This window comes from Trichomycterus rosablanca, chromosome 19 (genome assembly GCF_030014385.1).
Source record: "Trichomycterus rosablanca isolate fTriRos1 chromosome 19, fTriRos1.hap1, whole genome shotgun sequence".
NCBI classification, from domain to species: Eukaryota; Metazoa; Chordata; class Actinopteri; order Siluriformes; family Trichomycteridae; genus Trichomycterus; species Trichomycterus rosablanca.
The window spans coordinates 19,795,474-19,814,741 of record NC_086006.1 but is presented as its reverse complement, the minus strand read 5'-3'; the positions used below and the strand labels follow the sequence as shown (position 1 = coordinate 19,814,741).

Sequence of the window (19,268 nt, the reverse complement as noted above, 5' to 3'; positions counted from 1 at the left end):
CGTAGTTGTTTATCAATGCCTCATAAGCCTATGAGCTTTAAAGTGTCTTAAGAAAATTCATTACTGTTGTTACTATTCATAGAATTGGGTATCCTGCAATGATGATAGGGCAGTATAGCTCAGTGGTTAAGGTACTGGACTAGTAAACAGAAGGTTGCCGGTTCAAGCCCCGCCACCACCAAGTTGCCACTGTTGGGTCCCTGAGCAAGGCCCTTAACCCTCAATTGCTCATCGTGTTCAGCTCATTGTGTAAGTCGCTTTGGATAAAAGCGTCTGCTAAATGCTGTAAATGTAAATGATGCACCTATAGCACAAGAGCCTGCTAAAGCTTGTTTATGTACCCATTATTCATTTTCATGTCATTTCATTTTCATGTTTTACCACTGCTTTAACCTGGTCAGGGTCACAGTGGGTCCAGTTTTCACAGAATCATTAGGCACAATGAAGTAACACACAACAGACAGGACTGTCTTGTGTTCAGTTTAAGAAAAAACACTGCATAAACATTTCTATATCAAACTTTTGCAGTTTAAGTGATATAGTAACATTTTAATGGATATTTTAAAAGTAGCAACAACGTGCAGACTATACAGTGTATCACAAAAGTGAGTACACCCCTCACATTTCTACAGATATTTAAGTATATCTTTTCATGGGACAACACTGACAAAATGACACTTTGACACAATGAAAAGTAGTCTGTGTGCAGCTTATATAACAGTGTAAATTTATTCTTCCCTCAAAATAACTCAATATACAGCCATTAATGTCTAAACCACCGGCAACAAAAGTGAGTACACCCCTAAGAGACTACACCCCTAAATGTCCAAATTGAGCACTGCTTGTCATTTTCCCTCCAAAATGTCATGTGACTCGTTAGTGTTACTAGGTCTCAGGTGTGCATAGGGAGCAGGTGTGTTCAATTTAGTAGTACAGCTCTCACACTCTCTCATACTGGTCACTGAAAGTTCCAACATGGCACCTCATGGCAAAGAACTCTCTGAGGATCTTAAAAGACGAATTGTTGCGCTACATGAAGATGGCCAAGGCTACAAGAAGATTGCCAACACCCTGAAACTGAGCTGCAGCACAGTGGCCAAGATCATCCAGCATTTTAAAAGAGCAGGGTCCACTCAGAACCGACCTCGCGTTGGTCGTCCAAAGAAGCTGAGTGCACGTGCTCAGCGTCACATCCAACTGCTGTCTTTGAAAGATAGGCGCAGGAGTGCTGTCAGCATTGCTGCAGAGATTGAAAAGGTGGGGGGGTCAGCCTGTCAGTGCTCAGACCATACGCCGCACACTACATCAAATTGGTCTGCATGGCTGTCACCCCAGAAGGAAGCCTCTTCTGAAGTCTCTACACAAGAAAGCCCGCAAACAGTTTGCTGAAGACATGTCAACAAAGGACATGGATTACTGGAACCATGTCCTATGGTCTGATGAGACCAAGATTAATTTGTTTGGTTCAGATGGTCTCAAGCATGTGTGGCGGCAATCACGTGAGGAGTACAAAGATAAGTGTGTCATGCCTACAGTCAAGCATGGTGGTGGGAATGCCATGGTCTGGGGCTGCATGAGTGCAGCAGGTGTTGGGGAGTTACATTTCATTGAGGGACACATGAACTCCAATATGTACTGTGAAATACTGAAGCAGAGCATGATCCCCTCCCTCCGGAAACTGGGTCGCAGGGCAGTGTTCCAGCATGATAATGACCCCAAACACACCTCTAAGACGACCACTGCTTTATTGAAGAGGCTGAGGGTAAAGGTGATGGACTGGCCAAGCATGTCTCCAGACCTAAACCCAATAGAACATCTTTGGGGCATCCTCAAGCGGAAGATGGAGGAGCGCAAAGTCTCGAATATCCGCCAGCTCCGTGATGTCGTCATGGAGGAGTGGAAAAGCATTCCAGTGGCAACCTGTGAAGCTCTGGTAAACTCCATGCCCAGGAGAGTTAAGGCAGTTCTGGGAAATAATGGTGGCCACACAAAATATTGACACTTCAGGAACTTTCAATAAGGGGTGTACTCACTTTTGTTGCCGGTGGTTTAGACATTAATGGCTGTATATTGAGTTATTTTGAGGGAAGAATAAATTTACACTGTTATATAAGCTGCACACAGACTACTTTTCATTGTGTCAAAGTGTCATTTTGTCAGTGTTGTCCCATGAAAAGATATACTTAAATATCTGCAGAAATGTGAGGGGTGTACTCACTTTTGTGATACACTGTATATAAAAAGCATGTCTTCAAAATACCATGTAAATTAAATTAAAAATTAGTTAATATTAATCCAGATGCATTTTACAGTACCAACATAAAATACATAAGAGCAAACAAACTGCTTAGGTGCGTTCAACAACAGGTACCTTCAAAATGACAAATTATACCAACTCTTTATACAATTTCCCTACAGTACAAATCCAACTCAAAGTAACATAAAATATACATTTATAATTAACAGTTTTTTCAAAAATAATCAACAGGTGTCTTGAAGTACAAACATTCAATGTAGATAAGAGAAAGTAATCCACACGTTCTATACAGTTGACCTTAATTATTTAATTTGATGTAAATCTTGTACTTGTATTGCCATCTAAAACATCCGGTCATTAACAAACCCAATAAAGAGTAAAAAAGTACTTTTTTTTTAATTGGCAACAAGTAACAGCCCTTGTGTACAAACATACAAGGTATAGAAGAAAAACTGCATTGTTTTGTTAAACTAAGGTGCGTTCAAAAACACAACTGTAGCCTAATTTTGCATAATTATGTGTTCACGTTTCATTACAAGGCGTTAAATACAGGTAAACGCAATCCAAACCGATAATCTAACTTCTGCGTCTTCTTATGTGTAGTTGCAAAATTAAAAAAAAATGCAAAACCGGCAAAAAAAAAAAGTGTGAAAATAAGTGTCTTTACAATAGTATAATAGAGTAAATCACATTTGTGTCTGCTCACCTTGTTGTCAGTGCCGTCTCAGTCCACACCGCGTTTATCACATCAAGTGTCCTTCTGAGTCGCTTTTCCTCACACACTGTATCTAGTTTTAACAGACTTGATAATAAAAAAAGAAAACGTGTTTAAAGAAGAATTTAAAGAAAGTTCTGTGTGTGTTTAATGGTCTATATGCTTCCACAAAACTCTTTGTGCTGTGTGTGTGGGCGAGTCAGAGAGCAAGTTGACTTGAATGCAGGTCTGTGTACAGTGAGCTTTATTCATCGCTACAAACTTAATCAACTCACCATCTGCTTCAGCTGCCCTCTGTGTTATTACTCTAAAGCAGATTAATGTTCATTAACAGTGGGCGAGATGAGAGAGATGGTCACTCTGTACTCTAGATGATTCTGTAGTCTAAACAGCAATGGAAAGTTAAGATTTTACTAGCATGATGCACATACACTGATCAGCCATAACATTTAAACCACCTCCTTGTTTCTACACTCACTGTCCATTTTATCAGCTCAACTTACCATATAGAAGCACTTTGTAGTTCTACAATTACTGACTGCAGTCCATCTATTTCTGTACATGCTTTTTTCACCCTATTCTTCAATGGTCAGGACCCCCAAAGGACCACCGCAGAGCAGGTATTATTTGGGTGGTGGATGATTCTCAGCACTGCAGTGACACTGCTACCTAGTTGGTCCACCTTGTAGATGTAAAGTCAGAGACGATCGCTCATCTATTGCTGCTGTTTGAGTCGGTCATCTTCTAGACCTTCATTAGTGGTCACAGGACGCTGCCCACAGGGCACTGTTGACTGAATATTTTTGGTTGGTGGACTGTTCTCAGTCCAGCAGTGACAGTGTGGTGTTTAAAAACTCCATAAGCTGCTGCTGTGTCTGATACATTCATACCAGCACAACACACACTAACACGCCACCACCATGTCAGTGTCACTGCAGTGCTGAAAATGATCCACCACCCAAATAATACCTGCTCTGTGGTGGTCCTGGTAGAGTCCTGATAATTGAAGAACAGCATGAAAGAGGGCTAACAAAGCATGCAGAGAAATAGATGGACTACAGTCAGTAATTGTAGAACTACAAAGTTCTTCAATATGGTAAGTGAAGCCGATAACATGGACAACGTGTGTAGAAACAAAGAGGGGGTTTTAATGTTATGGCTGAAGGGTGTAGTTCATCAGTGAATAAATAGTAAGAATGTACAGTACATGCTAACTATCTGGTGACCATGTTTACCACGTTGTTAAAACCACTCACCACCACTTTGATTTTTTGCAGTGTTGTATTGGTGTTAGAAGGTCAATATGAAACTAGTATAGGGGTTGTAACAGTGTGGTTTAATCACTATCTTTAGTTGACTACCCTTATATGTTAACTTATAGCCAAATTTTTTAAAGTGGCCTTGTGGTATCTAATAAATCCTTCAGCCTTTGACTGCCATTTTACTAACTGACTAAATTTACAGTTTTTATGAGTTAATTTAAAAGAAAACGTGTAGCATGTTTCAGACAAGTGTACACATGTTGAAGCAGCCCTCTCCGACACGTGTGCAGTAGCCGACTGCATCTTTTCACCTGTACGAGGCGAGTTCATATGCTGATCAGCTTCGTGTACGGAGAGCCACACCCTGATCAAAGCATTATCCTTCGTCTCTGTGCAGGGGCCATCAATCAGCCAGCAGAGCTTGTAAATTCATCAGTTTTGAGGAGTTCCCGGTCCGGCTCCCACACAGTATGAACAGCAGGCAATCGTTGTTCATGTAGGTACCCAGGCTGCTGGATAGCAGAGCTGAGATTCGAAACGAGTTCGAAATGTCAGCTCTGGTGTGCTAGTGTGCGCCCCTACCGCTGTGCCCCTTGAGTGCCCTGAAATGATTATAACTGTCAAATACCTGCAACAATACCTAAAAATTGCAGTACACCACCAACTTTGGAACAAAACAAAATGGCTTAACCAAGTACTGACAGAGGGGTGAATACCTGTTTCTTAATAATAAAAAAGAGGTATTCATAATGTGTGATTTTAAAGCTGAACAAATTATTGAAAGAATAAAAATCCTTGTAAATGTAGATATAAATTAAATGTTGTATAATAGCTGTTTTATACAAGCTAATATATTCTGAAGTTTTACAAAACCTAAAATAGTGTAACAAATGAATTCTGATCTGCACTCTGGCAGTTCAAAGTGACCGTACATCATTCTTTGAGTCATGAGTTCTGGAAACCAAAATTACCATGACAATCATTTATCAATGTGCTGTTAGTGTGACATTCACTGCCACGATGCCCTAGTGGAAAGAAGCATTGATTAAAAACAGGTAAACAGTATGCAGTATGGTATATACAGTGTATCACAAAAGTGAGTACACCCCTCACATTTCTGCAGATATTTAAGTATATCTTTTCATGGGACAACACTGACAAAATGACACTTTGACACAATGAAAAGTAGTCTGTGTGCAGCTTATATAACAGTGTAAATTTATTCTTCCCTCAAAATAACTCAATATACAGCCATTAATGTCTAAACCACCGGCAACAAAAGTGAGTACACCCCATAGTGAAAGTTCCTGAAGTGTCAATATTTTGTGTGGCCACCATTATTTCCCAGAACTGCCTTAACTCTCCTGGGCATGGAGTTTACCAGAGCTTCACAGGTTGCCACTGGAATGCTTTTCCACTCCTCCATGACGACATCACGGAGCTGGCGGATATTCGAGACTTTGCGCTCCTCCACCTTCCGCTTGAGGATGCCCCAAAGATGTTCTATTGGGTTTAGGTCTGGAGACATGCTTGGCCAGTCCATCACCTTTACCCTCAGCCTCTTCAATAAAGCAGTGGTCGTCTTAGAGGTGTGTTTGGGGTCATTATCATGCTGGAACACTGCCCTGCGACCCAGTTTCCGGAGGGAGGGGATCATGCTCTGCTTCAGTATTTCACAGTACATATTGGAGTTCATGTGTCCCTCAATGAAATGTAACTCCCCAACACCTGCTGCACTCATGCAGCCCCAGACCATGGCATTCCCACCACCATGCTTGACTGTAGGCATGACACACTTATCTTTGTACTCCTCACCTGATTGCCGCCACACATGCTTGAGACCGTCTGAACCAAACAAATTAATCTTGGTCTCATCAGACCATAGGACATGGTTCCAGTAATCCATGTCCTTTGTTGACATGTCTTCAGCAAACTGTTTGCGGGCTTTCTTGTGTAGAGACTTCAGAAGAGGCTTCCTTCTGGGGTGACAGCCATGCAGACCAATTTGATGTAGTGTGCGGCGTATGGTCTGAGCACTGACAGGCTGACCCCCCACCTTTTCAATCTCTGCAGCAATGCTGACAGCACTCCTGCGCCTATCTTTCAAAGACAGCAGTTGGATGTGACGCTGAGCACGTGCACTCAGCTTCTTTGGACGACCAACGCGAGGTCTGTTCTGAGTGGACCCTGCTCTTTTAAAACGCTGGATGATCTTGGCCACTGTGCTGCAGCTCAGTTTCAGGGTGTTGGCAATCTTCTTGTAGCCTTGGCCATCTTCATGTAGCGCAACAATTCGTCTTTTAAGATCCTCAGAGAGTTCTTTGCCATGAGGTGCCATGTTGGAACTTTCAGTGACCAGTATGAGAGAGTGTGAGAGCTGTACTACTAAATTGAACACACCTGCTCCCTATGCACACCTGAGACCTAGTAACACTAACAAATCACATGACATTTTGGAGGGAAAATGACAAACAGTGCTCAATTTGGACATTTAGGGGTGTAGTCTCTTAGGGGTGTACTCACTTTTGTTGCCGGTGGTTTAGACATTAATGGCTGTATATTGAGTTATTTTGAGGGAAGAATAAATTTACACTGTTATATAAGCTGCACACAGACTACTTTTCATTGTGTCAAAGTGTCATTTTGTCAGTGTTGTCCCATGAAAAGATATACTTAAATATCTGCAGAAATGTGAGGGGTGTACTCACTTTTGTGATACACTGTAGATGTGCTCACATTACACATTTTGTCAAAGAGACATTTTATAATGTACATGACTTCTTTGTACTGTATAAATCACAGCCTTTTAAGTGTCAAACCACGTCAGATGAAATGAATTATACAGAGAATCAATTAACACAGAGACTACTTTTTCTTACCTGTTTGAATATGCTATAAGTTTCCCTGTGCACCCCAGCAACCTTTCTATCGCATGACACCTCACTAGCTTCCTCTGATACGTTAAGCTACCGATTGATTCTTATAGTGTCTCCGCACATTCGTAGAATCATGCTGTTCTCTCTGTATTTTTTTCCAACGCTTAGACTGACCCGTGGGACCATATGTATAAACCCCTATACGCCTTACCTACATCAGACACAGCCAATTGTGTTCAAGTGCCCGAAAAGAATGGCGGCAAAATCAGTACTCAAATTCAGAAGTCTTGTTGGTAGGGGGTTAGCGTAATAGATTGTTTGCACCACCCCAAGCACCCAGAGATTTACCAAAGTTATACAAAGGTAGTGGACAATGAAAAATTTAGTCAAGCAAATCCTGAAAGGATTGTGGTGGGAATGCATAATTTAAAAATAAAATCTCTTACCTCTTTGAGGGATGATGGACAGAAAAATCTACTTCAATCTGCACTCCAGAACTTCACCATAAATATTTAATCAGGCAGTTGTAGCCTAGCGGTTAAGGTACTGGACTAGTAAGCAGAAGGTCGCTGGTTCAAACCCCACCACTGTCAGGTTGCAACTATTGGGCCCTTGAGCAAGGCCCTTAACCCTCAATTGCTTAGACTGTAAGTCGCTTTGGATAAAAGTGTCTGGTAAATGTAATCATGTTTAAGGCACTGGTAGCTTAAGACACTGCTCTATTGAAAGCAGTTGGCACTGTTTGGCCAGAGCAAGGACCTTAATTCTCAATTGGTTGAATTGCATTTGGTTCACTATAGCAGATTGCTTTAAATAAAAGTGGCTTCTAGTCATTTGAAGTGCTTCATCCTGGTGTTTAGTGAATCACGCTTAACTAATTTAACAGTATGCATAATGGTGTCACCTTGAAATATAGGATCATCAAAAATGCATCTGCGTCATAAGGTGCCTGGTCTCCATAATAGCCTATTTGTTGGCTGTTAAATGCCGATTATTGTGCGTAAACATTTCTAGCAGATTGCTGCCGACAACATAATGCCTCCTCCACCCTACTTAACATTTGGTAGCAGATATCAAGGCCTGAAAATGCACTGGCCTTTAATACAGGTTTAAGAATAAGAGCTGTGCCATGAATTTTAACATCATGAGGTTGAAAATGTACTTATTGCTACTGGGTCTAAGACGCACCAGTTTAATTTGGTGGTTATTTTTAGGGTTGTACTCTTTAGGCATTTAACAACTATACCGTAAATCCAGTAACCAGTCTATCCTTGGAAGTGGAAGTTCTTCTTTGCTGTGTGGGATTTTTGAGACTGAGTTTAGTGACTAATGGAACTGTAAATTCGACACCCACTATTTGACCTCATTGAAACTCGTTAGTGGAGCCCTGTTGCTTTGGAATATCTTAATTGGAACTAATGGTCAGAGCTGATACATCAATTGCTGGCAATAAGCCAATAAACACCCCTATATCAAGTGTGGTTTTTGTATTGTGTCCATCCACTGTATAAGATATATGACACCATTTGCCCAGATGAATAAATTAAAAATAAGCATAAATACAAAAACATAACTTAAACATGTTTTTTTTTTTTTATTACAGAGCATGTTTACTGACAAGCAGACAAGTGACCAGTGATATGTACATTGGAGCAGATGGACAAAAACAGATAAAAACGTCAACTGTGTGTTCCCAAAATTCCCTCGACTGTTGAATACTGTATGTGCTACTGATATCACCGTCAGTCTCTTCAGGAAAGTGGAGCTGGCTTGTGAAATGACAAGTTTCTTTTTAGGTAAAAGCTTGAGGTGAAAACAACATACTTGAGGGTTTTTTTTTTTCAGGTGGCTGACCGAATGCAAACCAGAAGTATCAATAATGTAACCTAAATGGACAGACTAAGTGCCTTATTTACACAGTAAAAGATACTTAAATATTAAATACAGCTAATAGCTTTCTGCCAAGGAGAGCGGACCATACCACCAAATTCAGAGACCCTTAACTGCAATAGTATTCTAATCAGTAAGGGATTATTATATGGTGCTGGTTGTGTTCAAGATGTGAAGTTCAGCTTGAAGAGGACTGTTTGAGGAGTGGTGACGTCAGCCACTGCCAACTCTTGTCCATCAGCCAATCCCAGCTCTAAACCAGAACCACCAAAACATAAAAATGTTTGAATCAGAGTGACATTCCATGGTAGCACTTGTTAAAGGGTGTAAAGTAACAAAAAATGAAGAGTAATTGCTTAATGGAATCAGCTGAAGTCAAATGTTTCAACACAGTTATAAGTAATGTGTATCAAGTCTTGGGATTTCAATAGTTTCTGCAAATGAAAAATGTTCCTGCAATTGTATAAATTATTTATTTAGTGCTGTAGAAAGTCTGTTATTATTATGCCATGACGTCTAAAATACTTGTTTGTGATTGACTATAGCTGATGACCACATAAATAGGGCTAGCTTAACTGAATCTATTAAAAGATTAGAAAGAAAACAGTTAACTGTAAACCAAGAACCATCAAAAACAGTTTTGATCTACAAGCCAAGCGAGCTGTACAACACTAAGTTTAAAGGCTGTCCAGCAAACAAGACTCCTGGATTTTGCATTTTGAAGAGGCTTCTTTCTTGAAAGGCAGCCTCTAAGCTCTGGGTAAAGTCATGAATGTCAAGACTGTCACCCTGTTCCAGCAGCTTTTATTTTGTCAGAGAAGTCTTTGGTGGTTCCTGGATAACATCTGCACATTTAGACAAATTACATTTAGATCTGAGCAGACAGTTCTAGACTTTCGTTCCAACCTTGGTACGAGACCACTGTTCCGTGTGCTTTGTAATGTGGTGCAGTTAATCTAGCCTTATTAATAAGGGTCCCGAGTAATGACCAGCTACAGATCAAGTTCCAGTTCATAGACCTGTGTCCACACTCTTTTGGAATGAGATTTTGGGAGCAGGCAGATAACGTTACATAATCAGAAACCCACATTATTAAACTTAAGTTGCAGATGTAGTTTCTCTCACCTTTTAAAGTTTTGCAGAGATTTGGCCGTGTCCTTTCTTCGATTGAGGCGACAGTCTAGACAAGCGCAAAGAAAAAATCTAATCTTGGTGACATTTCAAAATGATTAAAAAATAAATAAATAAATGGATTTACAAGACCTTACCTGTAAATAAAGTGTTTTGTTCTTTCCTTCTAATGTTGCTGTAATTGCTGGAGATTTCATTTGTCTGAATATATAAAACACAAGTCAGTAAAAATAGTTTCCCAAGTCGGTGCAGAATATAGCGATACCCTCCCTATATGGACGAAAGTATGTGGACACCCCTCATAATTAAAATTTAAGTGTTTTAACCACATGCATTGCATGTATAAAATCATTTCATTAAATAGAAAGCTTCTAACTTTATGGCAACAGTCTAAAAAAGGCTAATTGCTGTTCTAGCATGTAAGCACCCTGTTAGGTACATAAAGACATGGTTTGATAAGCTTTTGAGGCACTCCAGTAGCCTGTACATATCTATGGTTTGATAAGTTTGGTGTTGAGGGACTCCAGTAGCCTGTACAGATCCCTGACCTCAGCCGCTTTAACCACTTTTGAAAAAAATCTGAATCTCAAATTCCCAGACACACTTTAAATTATTGTGGAAAGCCCTTTTAAAACAATAGAGGCTGTTCTATGCTGCATTTTGTGAGGTATAGTGTAAGTCCTACAGTACTCACAGAGAGGCATTCTCGGTCAGATACTCCAGCACATCCTGTAGTTTAGCAGACGGAGGGAACTGTAATTTTTGAGGAACTTGACTACATGCTGAGCAGTTTTCCTGGGGAAGAACAAATTGCAGTTATGAAGCTGGTTCACATCGTGACATACAAACCTCATTCAACCACGAGACTGCAAACTTACCTTTCGCTCTGCCTCAAACGTGTACGTATACAAGCCATCCACATCATTAAACACCAGATAATTATTCAAAGGAACGTAAGCACTGGAACGCAAAAAACACATGAAAAATTGAATATAAACCAACTCTAAAGGTCAGGAAATATCACAATTACCATTCACAGGACAGGCCAGACAAGAAAACATTTACCTTGTAGCAATCTTGAAAACTTCTGTAGCACAAGCAGCTGCAAATAAAAGTATAAAATAAGTTTAGGCAAAAATAGAGAATAGAATATCTTTGTCATGTCATTCAGTATATCCCAGCCTGTTTGGAAGCTAGGGTCAGAGTGCTAGGTCACAACAGCCTTGCTCAAGGGACCAAACAGTGGCTGCTTATCAGAGCCTTGATTCAAACTGGCAACCTTTCAATTGATAGAGTGCTACCCACTGAGCTGCGATTATCACAGATCAAAAATCTAATTAGGACTCCAAGCAGGAGCACCATTTTTTTCCAAAACTGAAAAGTAATAATGCGACTTACAAATCCTGAATCTATCCTTTAATGCTGTACAACGTAACCACTATTTTTGGGCACATTTCAGCAAAGAGATAGGAATAGACAGAGAGCTTTGATCATGTTTGTTTTTGGACGTACCAGCAATAACGGCGTTTGTGGATGCGACTGCAGGGATGATACGTTTGACCACACCTTAAAAGGAAAAGAATATAAATTTATTGAAGCACACAAAAACCTAAAGAAAACACTGAAGAGCACTTACAGTATACAGATATTATGCTAGATTCGGATTTCTTAAATTCACTCATGAGGGCTCTAGGTTTTTAAGTTGTACACTATATGGCCAAAAGTATATGGACACAACTATAAGCTAGTAGGACATTTCATTCCAAAACCATGGGCATAAGTAGAAGTCAAAGCCTTCTTTGTTTTGTGCCCATGAGATAAGAGCATCTGTTAGAACAAAATGGTTTGGCCTGCATTTGATGTTCTGATTTCTTCCCTAGGTATTCATTACAGTTAAGAAAAAGGACTGTAGTTATAAAACATAAAACTCTAATAATCAGTTAATTTATGACATAACAGTGTATCCCAACATTTGAAAAAAAATCTGAGGGTCTAGGAAATTGTGCATTTAAAATACAAATAATTTGGAATACTATTAATAAGTACACTGGTTTTTTTTTCTACTTTGCATTTTACCCAATTGTTCTCCAAATTTAGTGTAGCCAATCTGCTGCTGGGGAGTCCTAATGGTGCCCAAGGAGGGGGTAACTTGACTAACACACACTCCCTCCGATGTGTGCGCAGTCTACTGATCCCTTCTTATACACCCACACATCGGTTGATTTGTGCGTAAGACCCCAGAGAGCCACACCCCGACCTCTGCGCTCCTCCACTTACGTGCAGGCACCCTGGCCAACCAAGGTCCTTTCACAGCCCCACCCCTCAGTTAAATCCAGTCATTTCCCACCCTAGCAGACTGGAGGCCAATTTGTCTGCTGCAGGCATTAGCGGGGGCACCCAGCCGACCCAGTAGCAGAGCCGAGACTCGAACCTGGGAGTTCAGAATCTCGGCGCTGGTGTGTTAGTGACTTATGACTAGGCGCGCCACCTGAGCGCCCCATAAGTACACTGTTTTGACTTGATAAAAATGTAAAGGGTTGGTGGGATATGCCCAAAAAAACAACCTGTGTTTAGTAAAAAGTGTGTTACCTTGGGTAAGCCTGTAAGTTATCCCAGTGATGTTGAACTCAGCTGCTCTCTCTAGAGACATCTGGAAAACCCACTGAATATGTTCAGGATTGTCTCCATCCAGAGCTACACCATCTGCACATAGCAAGCCAACTCTTATTTCAAAATGTTCATGTGCAATAACATAATTCTTATTAAAACAATGTTCATTTCTTTAACTTATACTAGGTCTTCACAATGTTATTTAATTTAACATTCACTGTAGGGTCAAATGTTTGTAGAAACTGGATCATTAGCTTGTCGAACATGCTATTTCAAAACCATAAGCATCATAAAACACTGGAACAAATTAAAAAGCTGCTTTGTTTACTCATAAAGCAAAGGCCTTTCATTTTTGGAAGGATACACAATATCAGTATTTAGCAGATATTCACTGAAAAGATATTGGTATGATAAAATAAAATAATATTGATACATTACAATGTATGTAATGATAAACGTTTAGGCAGGGTTGTGCTAGAATAAGGAGTGGAAGACTGATATTTCTGTAATGCCTACTACCAACTACCATGTTACATGAAGTGAGAGTTGTTTTACTGACAAAAAAAAAAAGCCTCTCTGCAGAAAAGGGGAAAAAGCAGAGAAAGCATAAGGTATCATCTGTAAGCTGTTTTATAGTCTTGTTGAGTTGGTCAGGAGCATCCTTTATGCTTTATTTATCCTTTAGATGCGTCTACAAGTGCCTTAACCAAGCCATAAAGTCCAGCAAACTGTCCATGGATCACCGTAATGAAATTGTGGCAAGGCCTTCATCAGGGCAAGGATGTACAAGGATATAAACAAAATGAGGCTTTAAATGTTCCCAGGACCAAAGTGACCTCAATAATTTTGAAATGGAAGAAGCTTGGCACAAATTTGAACCTTCCTAGATTTGGTCAGCAAGGTAAGAAACAACCGGCCGGTCACTCTGGATGGTGGATTTGTTCATCATCTGTGGTAAAATGTTCATTTTAGTCGAGATGTTTTTATTATTGGAGTCAATATTACCTAGCTCAATTCAAACTACAAACTAAGTACAGAATGCAGGCACTGTTAGAAAGGAAATGACAGTACCTCCGAATGGTTTCTCCTTGGGCCACTGCAGTATTCTCACATACTCAATGCAGTGCTCAGGAAGCCGTGGCATTGATGCAATAGTACACATGGGGAAATTGATCTGAAAAACACAATAAAGCCACAGAAACTCTCACTCCTAACAATATCAGCAACACACAGTTATCCTGTTGAAAAAGGGATCTCCGTACCTTTGCCTGTATTGTTACTGTACCAAGTGTTAATAACTTTGAAAATCCTTTCAAGGTCATTTTACTTATTTAAACTATTGGTTACCATGTCAACCATTTGTTTTTCTGCTCCACAGCAGCAAACAACATTGTAACACAAAATGTTTTTTTTTTATTAGTTGTGAATAGTGTGCGTACCTGTGGAGGGTAAAGCTCAAGGGTGCAGTCTATACAGGCTGTCATTCCAGGCAGGATAACTCTGGCATTGCCCTTGAAGCCTTCTGTGCCTCCATCTATGAGTGGAATTATGGAGCTGGGATCCAAAACCCCATCTTCATAAACTAGTAGTGACAACTGATGAAAGAACAGACCAGAAAAAATGTAAACACAACATTACAGCCAACTTTTATTGTTATCTTTCAAAATACTGGTGATCTGGCATTAATAAAAAATGTAGCATGTTGAATTTGTTATGCTGTTTAGTCTGTGTGCTTTTAGTGCTTTCTTTTATGTTTGATATTAGCAATAACTACAATTAAAAAAAAAGAATGCATATTTGCACATAGATGCACACTTTTTACAAATAATTAACAAACTGTGAGGAGAAATGTGTCATTCGACCTACTTTTCACTCTATTTTCTCAACTTTTCTCATTTAGGCAGATAAACATCTGTGCAGGCACATTTGTATGTTAGAGGATAGGCTCTTTATTATTGGTCTAATTAAAGAGATTGACAGATCGACTGTCTGTGTTAAATGCTACTTACCAGCATTCCATTTATCCAGCGGCGAGCAATAATTGAGTCCAGCCCACACACAATTATGTGGAATTCTGCAAAATAAAAACATAAAGCAGAAATTTATGCAGAACACAGAAAAAACAAAGCTTTTTTTAATTTAAATGTATGCCATTTTTCAGACAGTTTTATCCAAAGCAACTTATAATTGTGACTGAAGACAATCCAAGCAACTAATAGTTAAGGATCTTGTTTAGGGACGTTGCTGATTTATCGCAGGGTTTTGGTCAATCCACTGCAAAACCATTGGCATAAGTATAGTGTTACCCCCTTTTCAGATGTTACAGCCTTTTTTTTCAGACAGTTTTATCCAAATCAACTTATAATTGTGACTGAAGACAATCCAAGAAACTAATAGTTAAGGACGTTGCTGATTTATCACAGGGTTGGCCATTCCCTCCCCTTAGACTTAGCCAAGCATGTCTATATGTAGACGCCTGACTGGCCAATAGCACTGCTGGGGTTTTAAACCCCGGATCCAAGTTTTAAATGAAAGAAACTGGCTACATTTGCATCCCTAATGAAAACAATTGTCAAGTGGTACTTACGTCTGTAAAAGGATTCATTAAAATCTTGAATTTTCTTGAAGTGGCTGAAAGCAAGTTAAGGAAACAGCGTAACAAAAAACAAAGCAATGACTATCTTTGTTAATTTACAGCTGAAAATATGAATGACTTATTATGTGTGGACTAATGCTGCTGTAAAGGATACGGTACAACATTACACCCAGGAACTCTACTGTTTATGAAGTCAGCTGCTACCTCTGCCTTGGGACGTCCCACATCTTTAGGCCTAAAATAAGAAAACAGATAAGATGCTCAGACTTAAAGCCTCTAATAAAAAATATAAACTCTGAGAAGTGTGCAAAGTCATATGGCTGAAGAGACTTGCCTGAACAGGAACTGTCTGTTAAGGTTGGACACATCAATCGTGTCCATATCAATGACGTGAATTTGCAGAAAACCTGACAGTGCCTAAAAGACAGAGAAACAAATAAATAAATTAATTCATTAATACAAAGGCAAGACAAATGCGGGTTGGCTTTTTATTGTTTTTTATTGTTATTATTTTTTTTGTAGCTGTGAGGTAGTAACATTACCTGTGCCCATCTTAAGGTCTTAAAAGCCACTTGATCGTTTCTACTCTCAGTATACACTTAATAATATCAAAGGCAACAAATTGCATTAGTTATCATCAGAGTGGGATAGAATTGCAGTTCGGAGCTCTGCACACAGCTACGCTCAAATGATTTACCTTCCTGATTCTAAATTCAGTTTTACCATTTCAGTTTTATTCTATTTCAGTGCTAATGAAACCTGCAAATTAAAATGCACTTGGAAAGCAGAATTCTTAACCAGTATTTATACATATACTGGTTAAAGCTTTTATTCTGCTTTAGTAAAAATGTAACACAGTGTGTTCAAATTACAGCTTCTTTAAACCACTTTGAATAATAAAACGCTCTTATTAAAAAAACGCTAAAACATAAACCAATAAAAAACAACAGTCTCTGTACTCGGTCTGTGTTCAATACTTTCTTATTAAAAGTCTGAATGATGACAGCCATCCATAAGCACAGCGTAGCTATAATTGTGAGCTTCTGGCGCCATCAAGTGACAGCAGGGTTGAATTGCATGACATTCATTAACGTTGTAATCTGTGGCCATTCAAAACTTGTGATTGATCACTGAATCTGTGGAACCATTTTAATTTCTGTGATCAGTTATGCGATCCCAAAATCATAAACACAACTATTTTATATTGCTATTTAAATGGTTAGATCCACAGGACCAGCCATGACCTTAAACAAGATTGCGTCTGAGGAAGCCTTTAGTAAAAGTTGTCTGTAAATTGCACTGAACTTCTGTGGGTGAAGACTTTGTGTTTAACACAAATAGTTACCTTATTTAAATAGTAAGCCTACTTCTGAAACATTTGTTTCCTAAAACTTGGCTTTTTTTTTTTACTTAAGATTAAGTTCTCTAGGTGGTGTTGACACATTGGTGTACCGTGAGTAAGAGCAATCCTGTTTGGCTCAAGTACAAGACATAGAGTTTATAATTTCATGAGTGTACCTGACAATTATTTATTCTAATTACATGGTCTCAGGTCAAAGAAATTACAAAAATCAACAACACTAATTTATTCTACTTTCTTTACAGAGATTTTTTTCCATCTAAAAATACTTGAATAATAGGTCCCTCAAAATTCTGACAATGAGAAAACAAGCCAATGTTCAATTTTCAATAATGTTGTAATACTCATGAACATTACCAGATTCTTAAGTAGCTCACAGCCAAGGCCTCCTGCACCAATCACTAGAATCTTGCATGTTTCCAATAAAAACTGAAGTGTCTTAAAGGAAAAGAAAAAAAAAACACATCAAAATTAACTTTGCAACACATGTTGAGAGTAATAAATGCAATAAAATTAGTTATCAAAATCTGACTTACCTCCTCACTTGGTTCAAAGTCAGGGTGGGTAAAGGGACCAGATCGCTGCAGAAACTTCTGGACATGACTCCAGCGGCCATCCCAGTCACCGGTGCTGCTAACATCCACTGCCATTCTGAAGAGCCATGTAAAACATAACCAGTGCATGTTAAATGACAAATTAACCAATTTGTTTTAATCAAAAAATAAATAAACTTTTGGCAGAAAACTCTAACTCAAGAGCTTTAATTTTAAAAATTAACACAGTACCAACTATAGAGTCCAGTAACTGCCCAAAAAGCACAAAAGCAATAATAATCCGCTTTTATAATCTGCTTGTCTTCACTAGCCGCAAGAAATCCGGAGAGAATTTTTGCTTTTACATCACTGAATTGCAATAAATCAATATTGATTACAGCAACCTGTCTAAATCTGAAATGTTTTACCACCTACTTTCATGCACTGTAAAGTGGCTTCGAAACACTTTCACCTTATATTATTTCAAGCACATTTCTTCAATATTTATCTTGATGGAGTTAACAGTTTATTTTAATGATGTACAGTAGGTACTGTGTGTGTTCCAAACATATAGTGCTTATTGTGTCACACTGTTGACCAAGAAATTTTGCATTTATGGTACGTATGCAAAGTTGGAATTGGCCAAGAATGAGCGAGTTTTTGCTCAGATCACAAAATAATTGCTTTAAAACTATTTGTTTTGACTTTGTAAAACACATATGATTTGCAGCTGACATGTGCATGTCAGTGCACTCTGATATTTATTCTTTTATTAACTCCCTATTTTTCCTTGCTGTGAGTGCATAAAGAATCACACACATTTAGGCTAAGATCATTATTATTAGATCAATAAGATCATGACTAGTACTTTACTATTTAACATGTAACATTTTCTACGCATTGTCCAACTTAATTGAATAAAAATGTCATTAGGATTGACTTGACTTGATCTGAATATTATTTCTTTCTTCCGACTAAGGTGTATAAATCAGTCTTTTCTATTCCGATTAAGCCATCACTCATTATTAACAGATAATTGATTATAGCATGTAAACTAAGCTATTCTGAAAAGCCTTAAGTAAATGTACATATTTCTCATACTTCGATTCCTGAAGTGCATCAGATTATTGCATTTGATGTACATGCAATCAATCGTGCGCCTGTACGTAACACTGTTAATATACTGGATCTTCTGTAAATTTACAGTACAAGCCTTAAGAAAGAACTGATTATGTGTATAAAGATAACATTTCTGACAGCTAACATTGGCCACAGGGCATAATGTGAAAATTCATCACCACTTTCCAGAGCCCTGATGAACTGTCATGTCTATGATCACTTCAGACAGGCCTTGTTTGTGTTGACATCTGATACGCCGGATAGCCGTTAGCCAGTTAGCATCGTAAAATAAAGCCCGAAACCGAGTACTACACATTACACATTACACATTACACATTAACCTTTACAGTTACATTTCAGTTCACATTTCTACTATTTCAGACTGTTTTCTTTATATTTTAATGAATTTATATACAGTATGTGGCTGAACGGATGAATTTTCACACTCCCTATGCTGTGCAATACTCAAACCTGCAGCCAGCGCTTAGCATTTCAGCACTAACTTCTCAGTCTGCTCCTCTATTCTCCTTCTTTTCTTCTCCCTGAGAAGAGGGATTATAACAGAATCAAACACACCCGCGTAACACCAACTTTTATTGTCCATATTAACATAATTTCATCCCGAAACACGCTCTTCATTCAATACTACTTACGGCTCTTCCCCATCCGCCATACTTTAAACATTCACCGTTCCATGCCTTCCCACAATGCACCGCTGCCGCGGCGCCCAAGTTCACGGTTGTGCAGTGAACGCCATTCACCCTAGAGTACTAGATAGTGTGCGCACTTAGTGTTTGTTAAATTATAGTATTAATACCACTATTATTTTACACCATACTCAGAAGTGTAGTATGCATTTAGATTCAACTGAATTACTTTTTGCATGGGCATAGGCGTAACAACAGACTCCTATCTTTCA

At 38.9% G+C, this 19,268-nt stretch overlaps 1 protein-coding gene across 2 annotated transcripts; it reads right to left on the bottom strand.

Moving 5' to 3' along the window:
• Window positions 1-8,680: 8,680 nt before the first annotated feature.
• uba3 (ubiquitin-like modifier activating enzyme 3) lies at window positions 8,681-19,052 on the bottom strand. 2 transcript variants are annotated; one of them, XM_063014911.1, is made up of 18 exons: window positions 19,003-19,052; window positions 18,853-18,891; window positions 17,234-17,348; window positions 17,055-17,135; window positions 15,672-15,754; window positions 15,492-15,572; window positions 15,329-15,372; window positions 14,751-14,815; window positions 14,181-14,336; window positions 13,813-13,915; window positions 12,721-12,834; window positions 11,644-11,697; window positions 11,197-11,233; window positions 11,010-11,091; window positions 10,826-10,926; window positions 10,269-10,332; window positions 10,126-10,180; window positions 8,681-9,253 (listed from the first exon to the last, which is right to left on the bottom strand). In XM_063014911.1, the coding sequence occupies exons 1-18, from the start codon at window positions 19,020-19,022 to the stop codon at window positions 9,165-9,167; spliced, it is 1,383 nt and encodes a 460-aa protein (XP_062870981.1). In that variant the 5' UTR covers window positions 19,023-19,052; the 3' UTR covers window positions 8,681-9,164. The 2 variants fall into 2 exon arrangements, with proteins under 2 accessions (XP_062870981.1, XP_062870982.1); XM_063014912.1 differs by having other exon boundaries at window positions 18,821-18,891; window positions 19,003-19,048.
• Between the last annotated feature and the right edge of the window lie 216 nt (window positions 19,053-19,268).

Excerpts from the sequence above, each read along its gene's own strand:
- uba3 (XM_063014911.1), bottom strand. The coding sequence starts at position 19,022 with ATGGCGGATGGGGAAGAGCC. Across the intron at positions 15,755-17,054 it reads GTGAGCTACTTAAGAATCTG|GCACTGTCAGGTTTTCTGCA; the intron begins GTAATGTTCATG and ends TCTGTCTTTTAG. Across the intron at positions 15,573-15,671 it reads AACAGACAGTTCCTGTTCAG|GCCTAAAGATGTGGGACGTC; the intron begins GCAAGTCTCTTC and ends TTCTTATTTTAG.